Source organism: Drosophila subobscura, chromosome E (genome assembly GCF_008121235.1).
Source record: "Drosophila subobscura isolate 14011-0131.10 chromosome E, UCBerk_Dsub_1.0, whole genome shotgun sequence".
NCBI classification, from domain to species: Eukaryota; Metazoa; Arthropoda; class Insecta; order Diptera; family Drosophilidae; genus Drosophila; species Drosophila subobscura.
The window spans coordinates 5,219,920-5,240,409 of record NC_048531.1 but is presented as its reverse complement, the minus strand read 5'-3'; the positions used below and the strand labels follow the sequence as shown (position 1 = coordinate 5,240,409).

At 47.9% G+C, this 20,490-nt stretch overlaps 3 protein-coding genes across 4 annotated transcripts; all 3 read left to right on the top strand.

The window, feature by feature from the left end:
* Positions 1-12: 12 nt before the first annotated feature.
* On the top strand, positions 13-4,192 carry LOC117889720 (structural maintenance of chromosomes protein 2). Its single transcript, XM_034794140.1, has 7 exons — positions 13-289; positions 353-664; positions 727-1,456; positions 1,524-1,951; positions 2,009-2,278; positions 2,344-2,537; positions 2,597-4,192. The coding sequence occupies exons 1-7, from the start codon at positions 122-124 to the stop codon at positions 4,032-4,034; spliced, it is 3,540 nt and encodes a 1,179-aa protein (XP_034650031.1). The 5' UTR covers positions 13-121; the 3' UTR covers positions 4,035-4,192.
* Positions 4,193-4,392: 200 nt separating this feature from the next.
* On the top strand, positions 4,393-19,535 carry LOC117889722 (mediator of RNA polymerase II transcription subunit 15). 2 transcript variants are annotated; one of them, XR_004648547.1, is made up of 4 exons: positions 4,393-4,587; positions 4,806-4,961; positions 5,025-6,493; positions 19,525-19,535. XR_004648547.1 is itself a non-coding variant. In XM_034794142.1 (3 exons), the coding sequence occupies exons 1-3, from the start codon at positions 4,585-4,587 to the stop codon at positions 6,402-6,404; spliced, it is 1,539 nt and encodes a 512-aa protein (XP_034650033.1). In that variant the 5' UTR covers positions 4,393-4,584; the 3' UTR covers positions 6,405-6,735. The 2 variants fall into 2 exon arrangements, 1 of the variants encoding a protein (XP_034650033.1); XM_034794142.1 differs by lacking the exon at positions 19,525-19,535 and having other exon boundaries at positions 5,025-6,735.
* LOC117889721 (sialin) lies at positions 7,046-9,816 on the top strand. The gene is made up of 7 exons (XM_034794141.1): positions 7,046-7,230; positions 7,368-7,609; positions 7,700-7,945; positions 8,003-8,458; positions 8,512-8,644; positions 8,706-8,947; positions 9,004-9,816. Exons 1-7 carry the CDS (start codon positions 7,221-7,223, stop codon positions 9,265-9,267), a joined length of 1,593 nt encoding a protein of 530 aa, XP_034650032.1. The 5' UTR covers positions 7,046-7,220; the 3' UTR covers positions 9,268-9,816.
* Positions 19,536-20,490: the final 955 nt, after the last annotated feature.

The following is a 20,490-nucleotide window of genomic DNA, read 5'->3' as shown; positions in this document are numbered from 1 at the left end:
AGATCCCAATGATAAAGCAACCCTGGGCGTCAGCATCGCAATTTGGAAGAAATTGCGGTAAAAACTTATATTTTGACGCAAGAACGAAAACAGAATTGAATTTTAAGGAGAGTGCAGCAAAATGTACGTAAAAAAGCTGGTGCTCGACGGATTCAAATCCTACGGGCGGCGCACGGAAATTGAAGGCTTCGATCCAGAGTTCACGGCCATCACCGGTCTAAACGGCTCCGGCAAATCCAACATTTTGGACAGCATTTGCTTTGTGCTGGGCATCAGTAATCTGCAGAATGTAAGTTCCTCCAGGTGCACACAATCCATAACAATAATTAATGCTCCGAATGCCGCTTAAAAGGTGCGCGCCTCTGCGCTGCAAGATCTGGTGTACAAGAACGGACAGGCGGGCATAACGAAGGCAACGGTGACGATTGTTTTTGACAACACAAATGCCCACCAGTGTCCGCAGGGGTACGAGAAGTGCCGCGAGATATCGGTGACCCGCCAGGTCGCTGTTGGAGGCAAGAACAAGTTCCACATCAACGGCAAGCTGGTGCAGAACAAGAAGGTGCAGGATTTCTTCTGCTCCATCCAGTTGAATGTGAACAATCCCAACTTCCTGATCATGCAGGGCAAGATCCAGCAAGTGCTCAACATGAAGCCCAAGGAGGTGAGTACAGGCATCTCCGTCGCTCTATTCTGCCAGCTATTTCACTGTCTGTGTGTGCGCAGGTGCTGTCCATGGTGGAGGAGGCCGCAGGCACCAGCCTGTACAAGTCGAAACGCGATGCCACCAAGAATCTAATCGAAAAGAAGGAAACCAAGGTGCGCGAGACCAAGGCTTTGCTGGAGGAGGAGGTCTATCCAAAGCTGGTCAAGCTGCAAGAGGAACGCGCTGCCCACGATGAGTACCAGAAACTCACGCGCGAACTGGACTATCAGACGCGCATCTTCATCTCTGCGCAATACCTAAAGCAGTGCGAGACCCTCAAGACACTGGAGGCAAGTGAACACAAGATAGACGCTCGCATAGCCACTTGCCTGTCGACGCGTGACCAGAACCTGCAGGAAATGGAGAACATTGAAAGCTCCGTCAAGGAAATGCAGGAGAAGATCGAGGCCGAGATGGGAGGTTCGTTAAAGGAGCTGGAGGCTCAGCTGAGCGCCAAACGTGCGCAGGAGGCCACAGCCTCGGGCAGTTTGAAGGCGGCCCAGGGCACCATTGAACAAGACCAGCGGAAGATAAAGACGGCCGCAAAGAACATTGCCGACGACGAGCGTGCTCTCAAGCAAAAGGAGGCCGCCATGTCGAAGGTGCAGGGCGAATTTGAAGCGCTGAAAGAGGCAGACTCCACCGATGCCAAGGCCTATGAGGCTGCTCAGCGTAAGCTCGAAGCTGTCTCACAGGGCCTGTCCACCAATGAGGATGGCCAGGCAAGCACGTTGCAGGAGCAGCTCATAGGTGAGAGTCTCTTTTTGTGGGACGACTCGCAACGATCAATGCTAATCGTTTGTGCTTTGCTTTTCAGTGGCCAAGGAGCAGCTGAGCGAGGCGCAGACCACCATCAAAACCTCAGAGATGGAGCTGCGGCACACACGAGGTTTGCTGAAACAAAAACAGGGCGAAACGCAGACCAACGATGCTGCCTATGTTAAGGACAAGGCACAGCACGACCAGCTGCTGGTGGAGATACAGAGCCTGGAGCGACAGCTGCAGGGACTCAACTATGAGAGCGGGCAGTTTGAGCAGCTGCGCGAGCACAGAAACCAGCTGCTAACCCGCAAGCGAGACCTCAAGCGCGAGCTGGATCAGCGCAATGCATCGCGCTACGATCTGCAGTACCAGGACCCAGAGCCCAACTTTGATCGCCGCAAAGTGCGTGGCATGGTGGGCAAGCTGTTTAAGGTGTCAGACATGGCCAACTCCATGGCCCTGGTGACCGCAGCAGGCGGCAATGTAAGTGATTCCTGTTCCGCTTTTGTTCTTTTGTTACTATAACTTTACCCCCCACAGTTGTACAGCTTTGTGACGGACGATGATGTGACCAGCAAGATGATTCTGCAGCGTGGCAATTTGCAGCGACGCGTCACACTGATGCCCATCAACAAGATTTCGCAACATGCGCTGAGCAGGAACGTGGTGGAGTATGCCCAGAACAAGGTGGGAGCAGAGAATGTGCAGTGGGCCTTGTCGCTTGTGGAGTACGAGCGCTACTACGAGCCAGTTATGAAGTTTTGCTTTGGCAGCATTCTCATCTGCAAGGATTTGGAAGTGGCCAAGCAGGTGGGTTGATGGATATAATATCATCAGAGATGTCCTTCAAGCTTATATTATCATTTGATTGGCAGATCAGCTACGATAAGCGCATTAATTGCCGTTCGGTGACATTGGAAGGCGATCTGGTGGATCCACATGGCACTGTGTCGGGCGGTGCTGCGCCCAAGGGAGCAAATGTCCTGGAGGAATTGTACTCCATACGAGAACTGGAAAACGAATACAAGCAAATCGACATCGATGTGCAGCGTGTGCAACAGGAAATGGCGTATGTCTAGACAAAGCATCAACAATCCAGCCAGCCTCTAATCCTCATTTCCTTTACAGTTCCATTGAGAATGTGGCCCATTCGTACAACAAGATAAAGGAAAACCTTGATATGCGGCAGCACGAGCTTACAAATTGCAAGAACCGTCTGGCCCAGACCACATTCCAGCAGAACCAGGCCGAGATCGAGGAGATGAAGGAGAAGGTTCAGACCCTCGAGCAGCAGAATGCTGATTCACGCGAGAAGCAGAAGAGTTCGCAGGCCAAGATCAAGGATATCGAAGCAAAGTTAGCCGATGCCAAGGGCTATCGCGAGCGTGAGCTCAAGTCTGCCACCAGCGAGGTGAAGGAGACCAAGCAGAGGGCGGAAAAGTCGCGTGCCAATTGGAAGAAGCGGGAGCAGGAGTTCGAGACGCTGCAGCTGGAGATCACGGAGCTGCAAAAGACCATAGAAACCTCCAAGCAGGAGCACCAGGCGATGGTCGAGAATCTCGAAAAGTTCATCGCCGATCTGGCCGCTCTGCAGGCGAAGAGCTCCAGTGCGGAGTCCGAGGTGGCGGCCCTCGAGCAGGACATCAAAGCGCAAAAGGATAAGCTGCATGCCCAGAACAAGGAGATGCGCAATTTGATGGTGAAGCGGGATAAGATGGAGAAACAGAACCAGGAGCTCGAGCTGGAGGTGAAGAAGAAGGAGAATGACAAGAACAAAGCGGGCTCCCAGACCAAGGATGCCAAGAGGCGCATTGAGGACCTAGAGGTAAAGTATCCCTGGATACCAGAGGACAAGGGGGCCTTTGGCGTGAAGAACACCCGCTACGACTACAGCAAGGCGGACCCAGTGGAGGCTGGCAGAAAGCTGGCAAAGATTAAGGAGAAGACGGACAAAATGGAGCGTACCCTGAACATGAATGCCATCGCGATTCTGAAGCGAGAGCAGGAGAACTACGACGAGACACAGCGTCGCCGCAATATCGTGGCCATGGACAAGGAGAAGATCAAGAAAATCATTGTGAAAATGGACGAAGAGGAGCAGAGTCAGCTGAACCGCGCTGCCACCGAGGTGAACGATAATTTCAGTGGCATTTTCAGCAGCCTCCTGCCCGGCGCCGAGGCTCGTCTCAATCCCGTCCTGACCAACGGCTGCCTGACAGGCCTCGAGATCAAGGTCGGCTTCAATGGCACCTGGAAGGAGAGTCTCGGCGAGCTGTCCGGTGGCCAAAAGTCTCTGGTGGCGTTATCCCTTGTGCTGGCCATGCTCAAATTCTCGCCAGCGCCCCTCTATATATTGGACGAGGTGGACGCCGCCCTGGATATGTCGCACACCCAGAACATTGGCAGCATGCTGAAGAGGCACTTCACCAACTCTCAGTTCCTGATTGTCTCCCTCAAGGATGGCCTCTTCAATCATGCCAATGTGCTGTTCCGCACGCTTTTCGAGGAGGGTGTCTCCACCATCTCGCGCCAGGTCAGCAGATCGGCCGTCGGCAACACACGTTGAGCATTTGAATTCTCATCTCTCATGTTTGGGAATTATTATATCTCCGCTGCATGCCACGCGATTAATTGATTATTTATTAATTCATGTACATACCACATACGTTTTGCACATAAATAAAAAAATATTAGTTGTAAAATTAATATAATAAACAAGGAAAAGCAGCAACTTCCCATTCAAAAGTGACATTCAAATATCGTAACGGACTTTTCGCACAGGGTTGTATTGGCAGCAAACGTCAAACTGACTGACCGACAGAGACGAAGCGACTGACTGACTTATGCGGTGCACGTGCAAAAGCGGGACGGAACGTTTGGTGAGACCGTCAAACGCACACACACTGACACACACACACAAACGCATGCACAGATGTGCGTGAAAGAAGAGGAAGCAGCAACTCGAAGAGCAGCACAACACCACACAACAATGTTTTTGGGAGAGCTGAAAAATTGACTAAAATTACACACAAATTTGTGTAAGAACTAAAGAACGGCCGTTGCAAAAACAAAACTTCAAGATTTCGAACAAACGCAGATTCCTCCACAGGCTCACAATGGTAAATATGCCGCAGAAAATCCTTGATTTCCATACAAATCGCATTGCAGTCGAACAAAAAAAAATGTACATACAGACACCGCTGGCATTTGCCATTTACAGACCCACACACAGAGAGCATAGACAACAATCGAGCGATGTCAGTGGCAGCAGCAATTGTGTAGATTCGATTCCATTAGAGAGGAATTAATATTTCCATTTGATCTGTTTTGATTCTAGGATCGTGTGACGAAGCCGCAGAAGAAAATGCTCATCACGCTGCTGCGGGAGACCAAGTACATGGAGGGCAAGAAGGAGAAGGAGTGGTACTGGGAGAAGATCCAAGCGGCGCTGAACACCATCGGCCCCAAAAAGACCATCATACAATGGAAGAAGGTGAGTTGGATCGGCATTTCCAGGCTGCAGTTCCAATAATCTGCTTCGATTCTTCCTTTGCAGTGCTGGCGGGACATGCGGCTGACCACGCGGAAAAAACTGGCGGAGCTGAAGCGCTGTCAGCTGTCCGGGGGCTCGCCACCGCCTGGGATTGAGCTTAACCAGGAGGACAACGACATCATCGACATTGTGGGCACGGAGTACTTTTACGAGGAAATGAACGGAGAGCTTAAGCCTGAGAACTTCATGTCCGGGTTCGACTATGCGCCCGAGCATCTCTGTGACGCCATTCTGACGGCGGCCGTGGGCCACCACCAGCAGCACATGCAGCACCAGAAGGATCCCCAGTCGCATGCGGTGCAGCAGTCGCAGGATCATCACACCAACGATGGGGAGACGAGCGATGCGCCGGGCTCATCTAACGGAGGCTCGTATCAGGGCCAGGGTGTGGCACAGCTGCAGTCGCACAATGGAGCTGGAGGGGAGCACGGTAGCGGGTCGCAGGCGCACCCGGGATTGCCCCAACATCCGGCCTTCCATGGCAGTCTGCATCCACATCTGCTGCGGCGTCAGGCGGGCAGTACGCCTCTGCCCCGAGAGACGCCGTTCGAGGAGAAGCTGCTACAGTTCATGCAGGATGCGTTCCCCAAGAAGAGCAAGAAGCGCAAGCAACGCGATCCGGACAAGCTCTTCCTGCTCTCGCTCTACGAGGAGATCAAGCGAGTGCCCGAGGAGATACGCCTTGACGTCAAGTCCGAACTAATGCAGATCCTGAAGAAGTACCAGAAGAAGTCCCCTGTCAAGGCGGAGAAATCGTCGGCCTCCTCCACCTCCACGTCTTCGAAGCAGAGCACCAGCAGCAGCAGCGGCAGCTCCGTGACCGCGCACCTTTCGCACAGCATGTACCAGCTGCAGAAGAAGTACGACAAGGGCGAGCGGGAATCCTCGCCCCAGTCGCAGGTGGAGCGAGTCTCTGCCGCCTCGGCCGTGTCCCTGCACGTGCCCCAGCAGCTGCCGCTCTTTCAGCTGCAGAAGAAGTACGAGGAGAGCGTCGTCGAGAAGGCGCACCAGCAGCAACAGCAGCAGAGCGAGCAGCGCAAGCATGTGGAGGCGCATCAGCAGCAGCATGCGGCCCACCAGCAGCCGCCGCCGCCACCGCCCAACGAGCAGCACCTGCACCACCCGCAGATGGCCCACAACATTATGTTTCCGCTGGCGCAGCTGCGCAATGAGCAGCAGCCGCCCACGCAGCAGCACCATGCCCACAATCCCCACCAGCAGCAGCAGCAGCAACAACAGCAGCAGCAGCAACATCCCCACCAGCAGCAGCAGCAGCAGTCGCAGCAACAGCAGCATCACCCGCCAACGATCTTTGGTTCGGCCGCCAGCACAGCTGCAATGAGCGCCGAGCGCCCGGCCATGTCCTACGAAAATGTCGGATGAGTGTTGAGCCGTCTGTGGGAAGCCACTTGTGTGGCACCACGCCCCACGACGGTGTCACCCACGACGGCCGACACGCAGCCCCACTGTTAGTCCCAGTCCCAGTCCCAGCTGCCACGAACCAGCTCCTACTCCACTCGTATTCGTCTAATCCCCGCATGCTAGCCTATGCCTAAGCACGATCTACATTGTCGGAATGTAGAGCCATGATATGATCAGATCCTCATGTAAATGTTCCAGTGGCAATATAGAAGACCGAGCCGCGTGGCACGTGAATTTATCTCGATGTATACACAAAATGCAATAACTCAAATACAACTTGTATGTATGTTTAGATCGTATAAGGAATGGCCACTGTATCTCTGCGCTGGACTTTGCGGCTGGGTCATTAATCCTTCTGCTGGCTGATCCATTAAACTGTCACCTGGAATGACTGGGAGTACGCCTGTCTGTAGTCACTGCACGAGCACGCCATGCCATAAAGCTGACTGATCTGCTCGAAATGAGAGCTTTATCTGGCCCCCAATCGCATGCGAGATGAGCGAGATCCACGAGCAGAGCAGCAGCATAAACCGAACGATGAGCGGCGAGCGGTTATCAGCGATGTGCGGCCTGTGTGGGTGTGTGGCAGACACTCGAACCCAAATGCGGGGGGTTTCTGCTGAGCATTCTAGTCTGGCATTCGGCCGCATCGGTTCGTTGTCGCTGCGATCTCACACCTCTCCGTTCAGATCCTGTCGACTTTCGGGCATGAGGAAATCGTGCAAGATCCTCAAGTGCAAGATCCGCTGATTAAGTAAACGAAGCAACACACCCGCCATGGCTGAAGGTACTGTTTGGTGGTGGAAGGGCGTTCAGATCTGGCTCAAGATCTGCCACCGATGCAAACCACAAGCCAAGCCATGTTGCGGCTTCGCATTTCATGTTCCATGCAGCTCATTCGCGCTCTCTGCTCTGCTCTTACAGTCGAGGCCCGCACTGTGCTGTGGTACATGACGTTCATGGGCTTCATTGTGAACTACATGATACGCATCAATCTGAACATCACCATTGTGGACATGATTGCCGGCAAAGGTGAGGCGCCAGTGCCCCTCAATCACTCCCTCGATCATCTGCTGCTGGCTGCCTCCAATGCATCGGACTTTGCCTCTCTTCCGGCTGTCAGCGAGAGGTTCACGCTGGAGCGTTGGTTTCTTGATTGGGCTAATGTGAGTATGTGAATCACATGTTAAGTGGTTAATGGATGCAGCTTGTGCCGAGACTGCGGGGCGTATGAGTAATGCAATCTCTTTGCACAGATCGGCTACGATCGCGAGGGCTTCCACTGGAACGAGAAGCAGCAAGGCGCTCTGTTGGGCTCCTTCTTCTGGGCACACTGGACGCTGCAGATACCCGGCGGCATTCTGGCCACCAAATACGGCACCAAACTGATTTTCGGCTGGTCCAATGGCATCGGTGTCTTCTGCTGCTTCCTCATACCGATTGTCTCCTACTGGAGCTACACGGGACTCATTTGTCTGCGCGTCTTCCAGGGCTGGATTACTGTAAGTGGGGAAGAGAGTTTCCGGATCTGGAGTGCTAACCGTAACCCCCTTTTATAGGGCTTGGCCTGGCCATCGATGCATGTTCTGACCGCCAAATGGATACCGCCCAATGAGCGGAGCAAGTTCGTCAGCGCCTATCTGGGCAGCTCGGTGGGTGTGGCGCTGTTCTATCCCATCTTTGGGTACATCATCGACTGGACCAGCTGGGAGTGGGTCTACTACATCTGCGGCGTGGTCGGCACCGTTTGGTTCATTGCCTGGCAGTTCCTCGTCTACGACACACCCGCCCAGCATCCCCGCATCGCTGACACGGAGCGTCGCTACATCGAAAAGTCACTGGGCGCCTCCGTGCAGAACAGCAGTCCGGGTCCGACGCCCTGGTTGGCCATTGCCACATCGCGGCCCGTCTGGCTGAATGTGGTGGCCCAGTGGGGCGGCATTTGGGGTCTGTTCACCCTGATGACGCATGCCCCGACGTACTTCAGGTTGATCCATCACTGGAACATACGAGCGGTGAGTAAATGACACAGAGAGTGAGAGAGAAAGAGAGTAACTTCTTTTTATAGACGGGCTTCCTGTCCGGCCTGCCGCATCTGATGCGAATGCTCTTCGCCTACGGCTTCTCCATTCTGGCCGACTATCTGCTGCGCACGGATCGCCTGAGTCGCACCAATGTCCGCAAGCTGGCGACCTTTATCTGTGGGTGTGCTGCACAAATATTCCTGAATTTATACTCAAGAAACTTCTTCTTCTCCTGCAGGTTGTGGTGTCAAGGGTCTGGTGGTGCTGGCATTGGCCTACTTTGGCTACAATGCGACGGCTGCGATTCTGCTGGTTACCCTGGCCACCATGTTCCATGGTGCAGTGTCCTCCGGACCATTGGCGTCCATGGTTGATCTCTCACCCAACTATGCGGGCATTGTCCTGGGTGTGAGTGGCATGATTGGCGGCATGCCAGGCTTCATTTCACCACTGATTGTGGGTCATCTGACTCAAGGCAATGTAAGTGTCCGCCTAAAGATTTGAATTTGATTTTTAATTCCGCTTTTTCGCCGCAGCAAAACATTGAAGCCTGGAAGAAGGTGTTTCTGCTCAGTTCTGCTATGCTGACTGGCAGCGGCATTCTGTACGTCCTCTTCTCGGAGTCCACGCTGCAGCCTTGGAACAGTGGCTGCCACGCGCTGCCCGATGCTGGACTCAAGGAGCTGCAGACCTTTGAGGCGAGGCTGGAGGATGAGGAGGAAAAGAAGCCACTCAACAAATCGAGTGCCGATCATGTCGAGACGCACACAGAGTTGGAGACCAAAACAAAAGCCATTTAGCTCGGGCACGTCATTCATCTTTATGATTCGGTGCAGTCCGTCGACGCCTGATATGGACTTATCGCTGTGCGAATTGGGGGAAATATTTGCGCATGGATTTGTGGCGAGTTTAGGTGTCTCCAACCTCCAGCTTTAAGTAAACTCGTAATAATAATAGCACATAACAAATGTATGTACATAGTCGTAAGATTAGTTCTTCCTACATCCCGCACCCAAACGTGTGTGTCTGTCTGTCCAGTGTTTGTTTGTGTGGTGTGCTCGTAGTCAAATACACAAAAAGGGAAAAGATTTATGGGCACATGTTTAATTGCTCGCCAACACCCCAACTGACAGCTAAAGCTGTCGCTGATTAGGGAGTTTGGGATCACTTGGCCACTGCATGACAATGTCTCTGGATAAATGTTGTCTACAATTTCGGTAGCTTGCAGAGATTAGCTGAGTTTGAAGCTACCAAACGGAGTAAGATAGAGTGAGAGATACTTTTAAAGGTAGATAAAAATCCTTTTTGGATATCTGAATCAGTCGTTGAATAAACTTCAGATTGTAGCTGTACCTATCCATAGATACTGACACTATCTTTTCTTTTGACAGATATCTCAATTAAGTTCTAAAATTTATTGTTGATTCTGTTGAAAAGTTTACAGATAAGAAACCCAATCAAAGTCTTTAGATAACTGTAATGGACTAAGAACTGTTAGCCCCCGTGTTTGCCTTTGGTCTGGCAGCATACTTTCAGACCTTCGACCCGCTCTGTGGCTAATGAGATCCAGACAGCAGCCTCGTCCACTTATAGATGGTTTGCTGCTCCGTCCTCAGTCCTAATGATTTGGCAAACTGAAGTTAATAATTGCAATTTAAATCAAAACTGATTGAACCGGAAAATCGTTTTCCCTTTTCGGTTGCCATTTCTCTGTGCGCTGTGCTCTGTGCTCTCTGTTCTCATTACTCTTACCACACGTTGCACAATTGGAAGTTCCACAGAGCAAGGCAGAGTGCCAGAGTAAGAGGAATGGGCAACCTTTTGCTGGGCTGTTGCCGTGGTCTTTGGCTTTTTTACGTGCTTGCATTTGTTTCATTGGCGTCCATTTCCGATTGCACTCCAGGGAGTCGTAGATGTCAGTTCCCCTTCGACTTCGACTTCGGACCCTTCTCCCGAACACTTTGCGCCTGTGTCCATTACGGGTGTGTCTGCTAAGCCAGTCAATGTCTTGTCACTTGATCCTTGGGCTTGAGTCCGGGGCCTGAGTCAAGGCATTGATAGAGATTAATTGGTTTCCCGTTACAAGTAACATCGATAGGCTGTGAAAAAATTGAACCGAGAAGGAGTCCGATAACGAGATTACTTCGATGATTTGCCGTCATCAACTCTCCTGCTTGGCATTCCGCTGGAAATGTGAGCTTTAAAGAAAGGGAAGGGAAGGGCAGGCACTTTGATTATTTATTCATATCAGAAATAATCGCTTATTTAATCACATATCTGGGGGTGCTGCCAAATGCTTATTGAATGTGAAATGTGTTTAAGCAGATTCCCTTCCCTTTTGGCTTCCTCTTATCCCATTCTTTTCAATGCCATTTGCATTATCGCAGATCTCCGTGAGTTCTGGTCTCCCCCTCCTTTGGCGCTAAGCAAAAGTCATCCTCCAAAACATTGCGTACATAAAAAATTTAGCACGGATTTTTGCCAAAAACAGAGTAGGAGAAATTCCGCCGGAGCTGAAGCCACGCAAATTTATGCTCATTCCCCCACCGCGGTAAAAAAAAAACAAAGCATGCAAAAAAAAAACCAGAGAGCAAAAAAAATTATTCCCTGGCAGGAAGTAAATTCAATCGTAAACAACGCAATCAAAAATTCATTCAAACGAAGCATTAACGCTTATTCCGTTTAGTCTGCTAAAGGGGCAGGGGTACCACTGTTGAGTGGGTGGAGAGGGGATGGTTGGTGGTGGTGGCACGTTGGTTGTCTCATTGTCAGGCAAGTGCAACAGGGTGACGGCCGCCGCGCCTCAAAACAGAACCTGCAACTGTCTGCTTCTATTTATTTTTTTTAATTTTCAATTTTTTCCTGCGCGTAGGAGTACCCTGTACTGCCAGAACACCAGGGTATGTTAAATGGAGCTTGAAACTCATACAATATAAAGAAATTCTGGAAGTCCTGGTAGACAAGCTCCTGGGATCTTCGAGACTTTCAAAGCAAGAGGCAACTTATTTTTTATTTCTATATTTATTTCATACTTTTTAAAGCGTTCAAGCTCTTAGTACTTTTACAGTTTATACAATTTGCAAGTCCTTTCCATAGATTAATTAATAAGCCAGAAATAAAACCAAAATATTGCCATATTTACTGCCATACAGACTGAATGGAAAGTCTTTCACGTTTAAATGTATATCTCGCAAAACTTTCTCAGAGCACCAGGTACTCCATTGTCGAGGCACTCGCCAACTTGTTTTATTTTTTTGGCACTTAGGCAGGTACATTTATTATGTGGGCACGGGCTCAGGAACAGGCACTGGCACAGGAACCGAAGTAAAATGTTTGCAGTTCCGGGCACGTCGCTTCATAATTTTCCATTTCCATCTGTTAAATGGGGAAAGAGCCGTGAGGAGCCGCGAATAAATTTGTGGGCGTACTGCTCAACTCCCCCACCCAGACACACACACATGTGGCAGGAGGTATGTAGATACACTCCACGTGCGGAACACCGAACAATGGGCATGGATAAGTATCCGCGGCAATAAATTTAATTTGCACAGCGAAAACATCGCAAATCCATTTTTTATACCATAAATTCCTTCAGTCCCCAGTGACTGCATTCGGGTTCAGTTCATCCGCCATCCTCCCTTCACGCTGCTTCTGTTGCTGTTCTGTTTAAGGAACGGATTAATGGATGTGCGAACATGCATATAAAGATGAACAAAGCGCCAGAGCACTGACAGGGCCTGCGGGGTGGGAGGTGGCTTTTCAATTTGGAAACTGTTAGATTCTGACTTAGATATACGATAGATAGATACGGTTCCAGCATTGTGTGAAAAATGTACTGAAATGCTGCTGGAATCGTTCTTTTAGTTTAAATTTTAAATAAATTGAATTCTGATAGTCTAGAAGTGTCACAAAGGTTTCTTTGAATATAATTCTAATTGTATTTCTATCCAGTGATTATAGAACACTATTACCAGTGACTGGGCCACATATTAGAAGTCTTTAATCAGTTGAAATCTACAATTGTCAGATTAAATGCAGCATTTCCTCTCATGGAACAATCTACTCCTCAACATAATCGATTGATTGTCTGTTACCTGAGAAACTAAATTACCGGAAATAGCCATTCCTACATCTTCGACTCCGTTCTTGGCCTGAACTTGCCAATTATCATCAAATATTCAGATCTGACCAGCGCGTAGACCGAGTACATATAATCTTTAATTTACACTTGATGCTCGACCCAGACATCTGTCTTGATATGTGCACCCCTCCGCCACACCCCACACCTCACTGCACCCACTCGGCCCAGTCACTCAATCATAAATATTATTAATAATGTGTGCGCTCGGCTGGTGGTCTCATGGAGTTCGGTGTGGAGTTCTTGGTCTTTGCAGGAGAATGCCTTTGGGCTAATTTATTTAGTTTTGAGGCCAGCAAAAGTGAACTTTGGCATCCCAAAAACTTTCCGCCCAGTCCATGTCCGATGGGGATTAGAGGCGGGCGCCTGTGCTGGCAAAGTTTCTGTTTGAATTGGCTAAAACTACAATTTTGCAGCGCGGAAAACTTTACTTCGAGCATTCGAGTGGTGTTTGCTCATGTGAGTATCTCCCAAGCCCACATCCTTGCCACATCTCATCTTAAATATGAAAGCCACTTAGCGGAATTTCTCTGCGCTGGAACCAAATTAAAGTTGTCACATTAGGTAAATGAACGAGGAGTACAGAGAGAGAGAGGACAGGGAAGGAGTCCTTTGCGGAGAGTGTCAGTTAAAAGCATCGCTCCTCGTTTTAATCTTGAAGAAATAACTTTGGCGTCGGCGATGATAAATCATAAGCAGACCCTGCCTCCCACCCGCCACAAAAAAAAACACAAACAGGGGAAAAAAACCACAAAAACAAAAGGAGGCAGGACCAGCCAGGACACACCGCACAGCACGGGCAGACTCAGACCCAGGGCCAGGACAGACAGATAGACAGCCAGCCAGCCAGCCAGCCAGCCAGCCAGTCATTGGGGAGCAGGGGCCCCAACAATATGTGAATATGTTATTTGTTCGGGGAATTGTGAAAATCTCAACAGGTCCCCGCACTTTGCATATTATTTTTAATACGCAGGACAGGACAGCAAGTCGAGCATCTCACTTCGCTTCAGTTCCTCTGCGTTCGGTTCGGTTCGGTCTGGTTTGGGGGTCGTCTCAGGTCAGAGTTAGCCAATTTTGAGGGTCCGGATTGTGGCTGTGCGGCTAGCCACAAGCACATTTGGATACTCGTGTTTGCCAAGACATTAAGGAAACAGCCACATTTGACAATGCGTGGCAGGCCCAACCTCTCTTCCCAGCCTCCTTCTGGCGTTCCCTTCATTTCGGCCATGAATCATATTTTGTAAATATTTGCATATATTTATGTAGTATGTACATATGTACATACATTTATATGTACTTGTAGAAATGTATCTACAAATGTATGTATGTACATATCTGCTGGTTATTTAGTTCTTAATGTAAAGACATTGGAAGCATGAGGAAGATTGGCGCATAAATTAAAATATTCTCTGCAGATAACACAAAACACTTGCCCCTTTCTCTGGAATTTTGGTATTGATTGTTGTAAGGTTAAAATGAACGTACCTAAATGTAGCTATCAGTCAGAAATATCCAGAAGAAGAAGAAGAAGAGCACCACGGAGCACCGTCGCAAAATTCCATTGCGAGAAAAAATACAACTGTCAAATTTCAATAAGAAAGCAATGAGGAAGAAGAGCAAAAAGAGCGCATCGAATGAGAGAGCCGTCTTAAATTCCACCACCCGTCACACTCACACCAACAAGTATCAGTTCGATCACCCTTCTACGTTAGAGAGAGAGAAAAAGAGAGAAACAGTTGCAAAACAGTTGCACATATCCAACAAGAATGTGAGAGCAATTAGGAAGAGGAATAGAAGGAGAGCATGGAAGATTTGCATTGAGAAGCCGTTCTACGCAGATACTTTTTTTCACCCGGTCTAATTGTGCGTTTGCAAGTCAGCTCCGTGTTTTAGTACGTGAAAATCCAAGAAATGGCCAAAAATCATACGGAAGAAAGTGTCCAGGGTCTGTGCAGTGAAGTGAACTAACATGAAATATATCCCATATTGTTGCTAAAGTGCCAAAGAAAGTGAGTGATGCAGAGAAAAGGCAGATGGCAGATCAAATCTACAGAAATATGTGCAAGTGCAGTGAAATAAGTGTGTTAAGCAAATAAAGTTGTATGAATTTACCCATTTCTTCATGTGCAAAATTAGCAGTGCACCATGTCTCCATGTGGGCATGAGAAGTCTCAATTTTTTTTCCGTTTGATCACGTGATGCTTCTCAAGGTGTGTTCGTGAGTGTAAGTGCGTGAAAAAGTGTAAAAAGGAAGGAAGAATAGGTGCAGAGCAACATGCAAACTTCCAGCAAAATAGAGAGCTATTAGGAAGAGGAGCAGAAGGAGAGCATGGAATTATTGGAATGAGCGAGCACTGAGCCGCTCTCTGCCTATTTATTTTCTCATTCGGTCCAAGCATGCGTTTCCAAGTCAGCTCCGTGTTTCAAGCCGTGAAAATCCGTCAAATGGCCTACAATTCCAGGGAAAAAAGTGGCCAAATACGGTGCAGTGAAGTGAAAAAGCGATTTAACACTAAATATATCCCGAAATTGATGTTTACCCGCAAAAGAAAGTGTGATCAAGTTCGTTGGCAAACCACGCGTCAAAATTCCTTAGAAAAGGCAGATGGCAGATCAAATCTACAGAAATATGTGAAAGTGCAGTGCAACAAGTGTATTAATTTGATGGATTTATTTTCTTTTTTTTTTCTCGTGAAAAATGGGAGAAGCCCTGGGAGCATGAAATGTCTCACTTTTGTTTTCTGTTCGATTACGTGAGGCCTCTCAATGTGTGTGCGTGTGTGTAAGTGCGTGAAAAAAGTGTAAAAAGGCGCGAGGGAAGAATAAGTGCAGAGAAACAAGCAAACTTCCAGCAAAGAGCAATTAGAGAGCAATTAGGAAAAGCACAGAAAGAGAGCATGGAATCATTGGACTGAGAATTATGGATGAAAAGGTGAGTTTATTTTACTGTTTCTTTCTATCTGAGGGGTGTAAAAACTACATACGTACAGATCTTTGTTCTAGCTTGGTTTATTTATTTCTATTATAGAGTGTCCAGGGATTTATGAGAGTTAATTTCCCTGAACCCCTGAAGCAAATTTGATGTGGTTTTTATTGCAGCTCATTTATTCCGCATGTACTGCAAGACCTTCTCCGCCCTCCCCCTTTTCATATTTATTCTTCTAGCATGCATTGGTCTGATATGTAGATGCTGTTGCTGCATAAATATTTTAGCCAAAGTCCATTAGAATTATTTGGTTTCTTGGGCCGCAACCCGCACCCAGCATCTAGCATTTGGGGGAATTATTCATGAGTGCATGCAAATTGAATCGAGCTGGACAGAGTTGTAGCTGTTGTACAGAATGGGGTGGAGAAGGACCAGCAACAGCAGCAGCAGACTTTGCTGAGTGTTTGGGTTGGTTGTCAGTGAAAGCCATGTCCTGGTCCACCTCTTGCTCTCTGTTGGAGTTCACTTGGAACTCTGCAATTCCCTGGATGAACATTCATTCTGATTATGCACACACATCGGTATGAATAACACATGCCCCACCTTCACCTTCGACTTCATCCGTGCAACATCTTACTCATGGACCATCGTCGGGGCAGGAAATGGAGCATGGCGGCGGAGGCGAGGATTCAATTAAATGGCCACAATTCAAATGTTGACGTCACCGTTTGGGCCTTATTAAATTATCATTCGATTATGCCATTATGTTTGCCAATTGCCGATTTGCGAGGATTGTATTCCGCCGTTACCCTATCGCCACATCCCCTTCCCCAGCTAATGGCACTTCCGGCGGAAGTTTTACGCTGTTCGGAGCATGGGGTTGTTGCCAACTTTTCTTGCCAACTCAACGAAAGGGAAAACCCTTTTCTTTAAAATTTATCTCCTCGCTTTCGGGGTGTGGATTCCGGGTGTGTGGGTGGGTGTACTTTTATGCAGCGAAAATTGCTCAGTGCTGAAAGTATCTTGCATGTGAAATATCTGTATATGCGGTAGCAGGGGCCAGGTCCTGCCATCCCATTAAAGGTAACGATTATTATCTCACGTAGCACCATTTTGGGAATTTTAAATATGAAAACTGCTCAAATTGTCCTCCAAATGGGCATCAAAAAGTGTGCAAAAAGCGAAGAGAATTCGCATATTTGAACAGGTGGATGAGGATGATCTCAGCAGGGGAGGATGATAGCAATAGGAAATGATATATGTATGTATGTACACATGGACATATGTATGTATAAGGAAAGAGGAAGTAAGAATGTCCATGGGGAGGTGTCTTTTTTATAGGAAAATATTTTAGTTATTTGGGATCTACAGAGAAAATGCAGATATATAGGGATATCAATATTTTAACACTTACTTGATTTACATTTTACAATATGAGACTAATCTCCAATCTGTGTGAAGAATCTGTCTAAACTCAGTCATTAAAAATCGTATCTTATAGTATAATTAAATTCATATTCGTACACAAAATATTTACATACATATGTACATATGACTAACATTTTTATCTATCGATTTACATGTTTGGATTGATATTTCTTATCGTTTACGCTCTACGTAGCTACCATCTGCGAATTTATTAATTTCTATCTTTAACTCAGAGTTAATTCATACATAAATTGTTCTTTGTTTATCCATTCTTAGTGCGCATTGAGTAAATACAACTGTCACGTTTTATCTATCATTAAGTCTATGACTAGATTCGACGCTGCTGCGTATCTACCCATCGAAATGTCTGTCTGTGAATACATCAAATTATTAATAAAGAATATTTTTTTTTAATCTATCTTAGAAGTGTCTTTGAGGTTTTCTCCATCTCTATTTAATTTGTATTGTATCTTTCTATACCGATTCCATTTTAAATACCGATGTTTTCCATCCAGGTACACACATGTTTGTAGATACATTTATAGGAGGAAACTTTATCCAAAACCTTGCTAGAAATTGGAAATCACTTTCCCCCCAGCTCCAGCGTAAACCTGAAATTGCTTTTTCCGCTTGCCATTTCCCGTGTCACTTTTATTTGCTCACTTTCATGTTGCGACAATTTAGCACATCACCCAAGGACCCCGTTCCCTCCCAACTCACCCCACCCATGTCAGTGCCGTTCCCCCACATCAATTGCGCCAATTTGCCAATGAATGGACACTTCTAACTTTCATTTCCATGGCCTTGGGGCGAAACTTTTGTGACCGCAACCCTTTTTAGTCCAGAACGTGCGATGTCCTGTGTCCCGGACTCAGGCTCCCACATCCCGTGTCCGTCACTTTGTATACCTTTGGGTGTTTGGCCAGTGCCGAACGCCAATCAAGCGCAAAACCATTTTTGACATCCTCGGACATGTGTGGAACGAACGGGTGGACGGATGGAAGGACAACCGCCGGGCTGACCAGCCAACCAGCCAACCAGGACCACAACCAACCAGCGGCGGTGGCGCTTCGCCCCAGGACAATGACAATTCAATTACAGAAATGGAATGGAAATAGCGGCAGGCATAAAAATCAAATAAAACCATCATAAAGTCCTTCCGTATGGCCAAATAAAATCAGTGGGCAATGTCAGTCCGATCAAGGGGGACGGGCAGGGAAATGGGGTATGGGGTATGGGAATTGTGGTGCCGGGGCGTCCCAGCACTTCCGGTTGGAGTTTTGCTTTTGATTAAGTCCTCAAACCCTGGGACAGAGGACCGTTCGCATGTCAGTTATTGGGGGCCATCTCTGGCCACCGTCGAACTTTTGCGGTCATTTGGCAATTGGCGCCATACGCACGTAGCCGTGACCGCCCATCGACTGCTCGTAAACTGTTCCCACGCGCCTGGGAGTGGCCTGGGTGGCATCGGATCGGATCGGGGTCATGCAAACGGAAGTGGAAGTGAGAGTCGAATCGAAATGAATTCAATTGCGACTACACCCGATGCTGGTTGCGGTTTCTGCGGTGACTCACCTGACACCTAAAGCAGGAGCGACCAGCTCTCGCTCCACCAAATGGTTGACACTCTTAAAGTTCTGCAACAAATTACAAAACACTTTTCAGTCGGGGGATGGCATGGGAGGAGAGAGAGAGCAAGAGCTATTGAAAATTCATAGCCAAAAATTTATTCATGGCCTGCCCCACAGACTCTCAGGGCATTAATATTTAAGCAGCGTCGTTCTCGTCCGGCACAGTCCTGTGCCTCCTTGAGCTCTTCAGGCAGGCTACGGGGTCACCTTTTTTGTTTCTGTCTCTTTTTTTTTGGCGGCCCTGTCGCAAAGTTTCTGCCCCTGCCACTGTGGCTGGTGGCTGCGGCTGCGACTGTCAGTAACAAAGTCTCGAGGACATGAGGGCAGCTCTTTTTATGGCCCTAAGAACGGGCGATGCCTATGCCGTCTAATGCACAGTGGAATCGAGTGGTGAATAACGGAATCGGAATAAGAAACAGTTAAAATACAGTCTCCATAAGGTTGGGCAAAGACTATCTATCATATTGTCTTGGGGTACCCAATTCAATGCTTACCCATTTGATATTTCGTGTAAAATTGTCTGTGTACCACTGTGCACACAATTTTCTTGGCACTTTCTTCCATCCAGCAGCATCATCATCCTCCCCTCAGCACTGGCCTGGTCGTTGGCTGCCCAATTTGTAACCCTTTAAACCGTCTGACACGCGTATAATGTCACAGAATGTTCCAAACTACACATTAATTTTTGATCAAATGGCTTTCGACTGCTATTGCTCCTGGAGCCGGGGATCCCTGGAGCGGCTGGCCATGGCATGAAATGCCATTGGAAATGCCTGACATCTCAATCGAAATGGCGGAAAGCGTTTCAGCCAAATAAAGTTATGTTATCAAGGACATGGAAACCGCTAAGTTTTGGGCCCCAGCCATGTCCTGGACATGGGCTGGAAATTAATGAAATTTTTTACTTTTATTTGCCCGCCGGCGATTGGCTGAGGTTGGGCAAGATGTGGAAGGGGTCTCTGTGGCCATTGGGCTAACAAAAATTCATTTATTTTCATTTATTGTTTCACATTTCCCCCAGGACAGCGAGAGACGTTGCAATTACCGCAGAAAAGAAATTCAAGCAGCAAAACAAAAAAAAAACCAGTACAAGGGACCACAAAAAAATCAACTTCTGTCGCCGAGAAAAGTTTGGATAATATTGTTATACCAACTGCAAAGGGGTATATTAATTTCGGAAAAGGTTTTGAAGTGCAAGAGAAGGAAGTATTAATAAATAAAAGTCTATATGTTTAGACCTTGCTTTAACTTTTAACTTTTTTCTTGGAGTCTCAAAGTTATTTAACAAAAATGTATGACTAACACTCTGTAAGGGTGTCTAATGCATCGGCTATAGTCACTATTTCCTTTCTTCGTATTTTTTTTGGAGCTGGAGCCGTGGCTTTTATTTACTTTTTACTGCCCAGGCGTGTTCATAATTCTGTTGACTTGTCCTGCGGATTGTAATTTTTACTGCAGGACAAGCGCAAATACATAATTGAATAACCCAGACCAGTCGGAACGCTCGGCGTGGAGCACTCTGCTCTGCCCGCGAAGGGGGACGAATCTGACGAATCTGGAAAAAGGGGTGAAAATGGGGGAAAAAGTTTTAATTCAATTCCTTGTGCGTTGTTAACTTGAGAACGTGGCTGCTGAAGTTGATTAATATCGCATTTTTACGCTTGATTATACGAGGCCCGGGCCAAGATGTACAACTTTTCTAGTTGCAAGATTTCCTTTTCGGGGTTTTCCTCCTTTTTTCCCACTGAATTTTACACGTACACAGTGGCTGGGCGGGGCAGGGCAGAGCAGAGGGTTGAGGGCGAGGTAGAGACACGCAACTGAGGAAGGAATCTTTTTCGTGGCTCTGGCGAAAAATATGGCGTCGAATCCTTTGGGAAATTTCGATATCACACTCTGC

What these genes read in the sequence shown, in the direction of transcription:
- LOC117889720 (XM_034794140.1), top strand. Translation starts at nt 122, where the DNA reads ATGTACGTAAAAAAGCTGGTGCTCGACGGATTCAAATCCTACGGGCGG. An exon ending in GCATCAGTAATCTGCAGAAT is followed by an intron (nt 290 to 352) that starts GTAAGTTCCTCC and finishes GCCGCTTAAAAG; the next exon opens with GTGCGCGCCTCTGCGCTGCA. An exon ending in TGACCGCAGCAGGCGGCAAT is followed by an intron (nt 1,952 to 2,008) that starts GTAAGTGATTCC and finishes TACCCCCCACAG; the next exon opens with TTGTACAGCTTTGTGACGGA.
- LOC117889722 (XM_034794142.1), top strand. An exon ending in CCATCATACAATGGAAGAAG is followed by an intron (nt 4,962 to 5,024) that starts GTGAGTTGGATC and finishes CTTCCTTTGCAG; the next exon opens with TGCTGGCGGGACATGCGGCT.
- LOC117889721 (XM_034794141.1), top strand. An exon ending in TCTTCCAGGGCTGGATTACT is followed by an intron (nt 7,946 to 8,002) that starts GTAAGTGGGGAA and finishes CCCCTTTTATAG; the next exon opens with GGCTTGGCCTGGCCATCGAT. An exon ending in ATCACTGGAACATACGAGCG is followed by an intron (nt 8,459 to 8,511) that starts GTGAGTAAATGA and finishes TTCTTTTTATAG; the next exon opens with ACGGGCTTCCTGTCCGGCCT.